Consider the following 2790-nt stretch of genomic DNA (forward strand, 5'->3'; position numbering starts at 1 on the left):
CCCGCCGGGCAGGACCGGGCCGTCCCGGGCCGCTCGGCGGGCCGAAGTGCGGCTCCGCCCGGAAGCACGTCAGACTGAAGCCGCTGGGAGCCGGACCCGCCACCTCGCCCATGTTCTCGCACATTCCAGTCTGCAGAGGGACTTGGCTTACAAAAGGCAGTTGGAGGAGAAAGTAATCATGTTTTTTTCAGAAAGGAAACAACCAGAGAAAGAGAAAGTGGACAAAAAATTTTGCCGGTTTTGCAACGGTGCGGTGGCCTGACTCAGGACTTGGTGACGTCATTTCCGGATCTGAGTCACCCCGCGCCGGAAGAAGGCAGGAGTAATCTCCAAGCAGATCCTGCGGGAGTATAAAATAGTATAGTATTAGCAAGGAGGTTCTTTAACCTCCTTGGTATTAGTAATATGAATAATAAGATAGTATCAAAAGCCGGCAGAGGAGTGAAGCCGGCTTAGGAGTGTGTTTTGCTACATGGAAAATGGACACCTCTTGGCTGACTACACTCCTTGGCCAGCTCCAGTTTGGTATAAACGTTACTATCTTATTTACTAGTGGAGATTAGGCTGGAGCAAGTTGCAGATATTCAGATATGTGGATCCAGACAAGGCATCGATGAATTTGGCTTGGCTATGTCCCGTTAGCGTGCACTATGGCTTGCGAAGCGGTTGCATACATCCCGAACGTTACCACTTAACGTTTAACCAAGAAATCATAAGTTAAATGAAAACACACAGCTAGTTATAACAGTTAAATAAGTAAAAATGAAAACGTGTACAAGACTGCCTTTAATATTGGTAGTGAAAACAAACATCAAATTTGAAAATCTTAATGGCTTTATATATTAAAGTTTAGGCGGTTTCCTGACTCGGGCCACCCATCGTGGTGCCCCGGCCCCGTATGGTGAATCTATGGGCGCTCACCAAACCAAGGACAGGGCAAGACGTGAAACAGGCTAGTGATTTCAGCAGGACAAATGTATCAAGGCAAACCAAGGACAGGACAGGGGGAATGAGTGAGTAGTACGAGGATTAGAGTAGAGAAAAGTAGAGTCTGAGTAGAGTGGACATCTTTGGTATTGAAAGGAGTTTTGACTCTTTGTCTTGTCTACCAGGACTCCGCGGATCATGGCGCTAGACAAATACGTCAAACAGGTGACGTTAATGTTGCACACGGCACGCCAGAATGTGAACTGTTGACCTTTGGCCAGTTGAAGCTGAACCATGGCGGACACTGCAGGGAAGGTACGGAGGGGGTGGGGTGTTTTAGACACACACGGGGGGTGGGGTAGTTTAGGGGGTCCAGATACACACAGGGGGTGGGGTGTTTTAGACACACACGGGGGTGGGGTAGTTCAGGGGGCCCAGATACACACAGGGGGTGGGTCAGACACGAGAGTGAGGGGGTAACGTTAGTGGGAACCTGCACAGAACCTGCTTTTTTTGCAGATAATCCGGCTAACGTGACGCAACGAGCCCCTCCCCCCTCCCCCCTCCCCATGTGTTTGTGTCACTGTCAGCAAACTTGCACGTGCGTGCGCGTCCACGTTCCAATTCGGCATAGTCTACGAAAACCTCGCCTTCCGCACTGGTGTTCCAGTGCTGAATCAATTGTCTGAACGGCCTCAGCACTGGTTTTCCAGTGCTGAAATTCTTTCAGCACTCGTTTTCCAGTGCTGATCGGCCTTGTTCGAGTGCTGAAACTCCCTCAGCACTGGTTTTCCAGTGCTGAATTTCTTTTAGCACTGGTTTTCCAGTGCTGAACTTCTGTCAGCACTCGTTTTCCAGTGCTGAACTGCCGCCAGCACTCGGTCACCAGTGCTGAAATCCGGGGATATCGGGGCCGGGTCAGGTCAAAGGTCATTCAGCACTGGTTACCCAGTGCTGAAACTGCCGTCAGCACTGGAACCGAGTGCTGATATACAAAAACCTCGCCTTCCGCACTGTACTGGATTTACCAGTGCTCGGGGACACTTCAGCACTGGAAAACCAGTGCTATGAAATCTTCAGCACTGGAAAACGAGTGCTGACGTCTTTTAAGGACCCAGGAACTATGTGTGAACCAGTGCTGACGTCCTAATCCAGCACTGGAATCTCCCAGTGCTGAGAGTCTAATGTACAAGACGTAAATTCGAAGGAAAGATAAGTTATTTCGTGCAAAGAAAATTGTAGTTGTGCTATCCATTCGTTATGTAATTGAATATATGTATACTGTATAAGGGATATATATCAGTTATAAAATGAATGAATGAATGAAGACCTTTATTGCACATTTTTTTTATAAAGTACTGATAGCGGTACTAGTAAAAGGACGCAAATTTGATTAAAGTTACTTCGTGCAAAGAAAACTTAGTGTAAAGTTGTGTATTTTATTCGTTGTACATGTGTAATTGAAAGGTAGATATATGTATATGTGTAAGAGGTGTTTAAGGGATAGCTATCATTATAACAATAAGCAACAAATGAAATTGTCTTCATTCATAGTTAGAGTATAAAAGACCTGTTTCTTGCAGATCACTTTAGTGTCACTGATGAAGGAAAGTGGATTCTTTCCGAAACGTCTGACCGTTTCAAAACCATATCCAGTTGCTTGAGTAACTATTTTTGGCGTAATAAGCAACTTTATTGTGTGATTGTGATAGATATAGCCAGCCTCCTCGTTGTTGTTGTCGTTGTCGTTGAAGAGGCGCCACTGAACTTCCAAAAGGATGAGGTCTGCCATAGGTGACGTTTATAATCCAGCAATGTCTTAAGTTTTAGTAGTAGAGCAAAGGACGTATCGTAATTCCAAAT

General features: G+C 46.2%; 1 protein-coding gene across 1 annotated transcript in view; it reads left to right on the plus strand.

The window, feature by feature from the left end:
• Positions 1 to 988: 988 nt before the first annotated feature.
• The window catches only part of LOC118417842 (alcohol dehydrogenase class-3-like), a 3431-nt gene continuing 1629 nt past the window's right edge, over positions 989 to 2790 (plus strand). Inside the window, exon 1 of the mRNA XM_035823590.1 lies at positions 989 to 1242. Coding sequence (XP_035679483.1) covers positions 1222 to 1242 — 21 coding nt within the window. The 5' untranslated portion in view covers positions 989 to 1221. The remainder of the gene's footprint in view (positions 1243 to 2790) is intronic.

This window comes from Branchiostoma floridae, chromosome 6, assembly GCF_000003815.2.
Source record: "Branchiostoma floridae strain S238N-H82 chromosome 6, Bfl_VNyyK, whole genome shotgun sequence".
NCBI lineage: Eukaryota > Metazoa > Chordata > Leptocardii > Amphioxiformes > Branchiostomatidae > Branchiostoma > Branchiostoma floridae.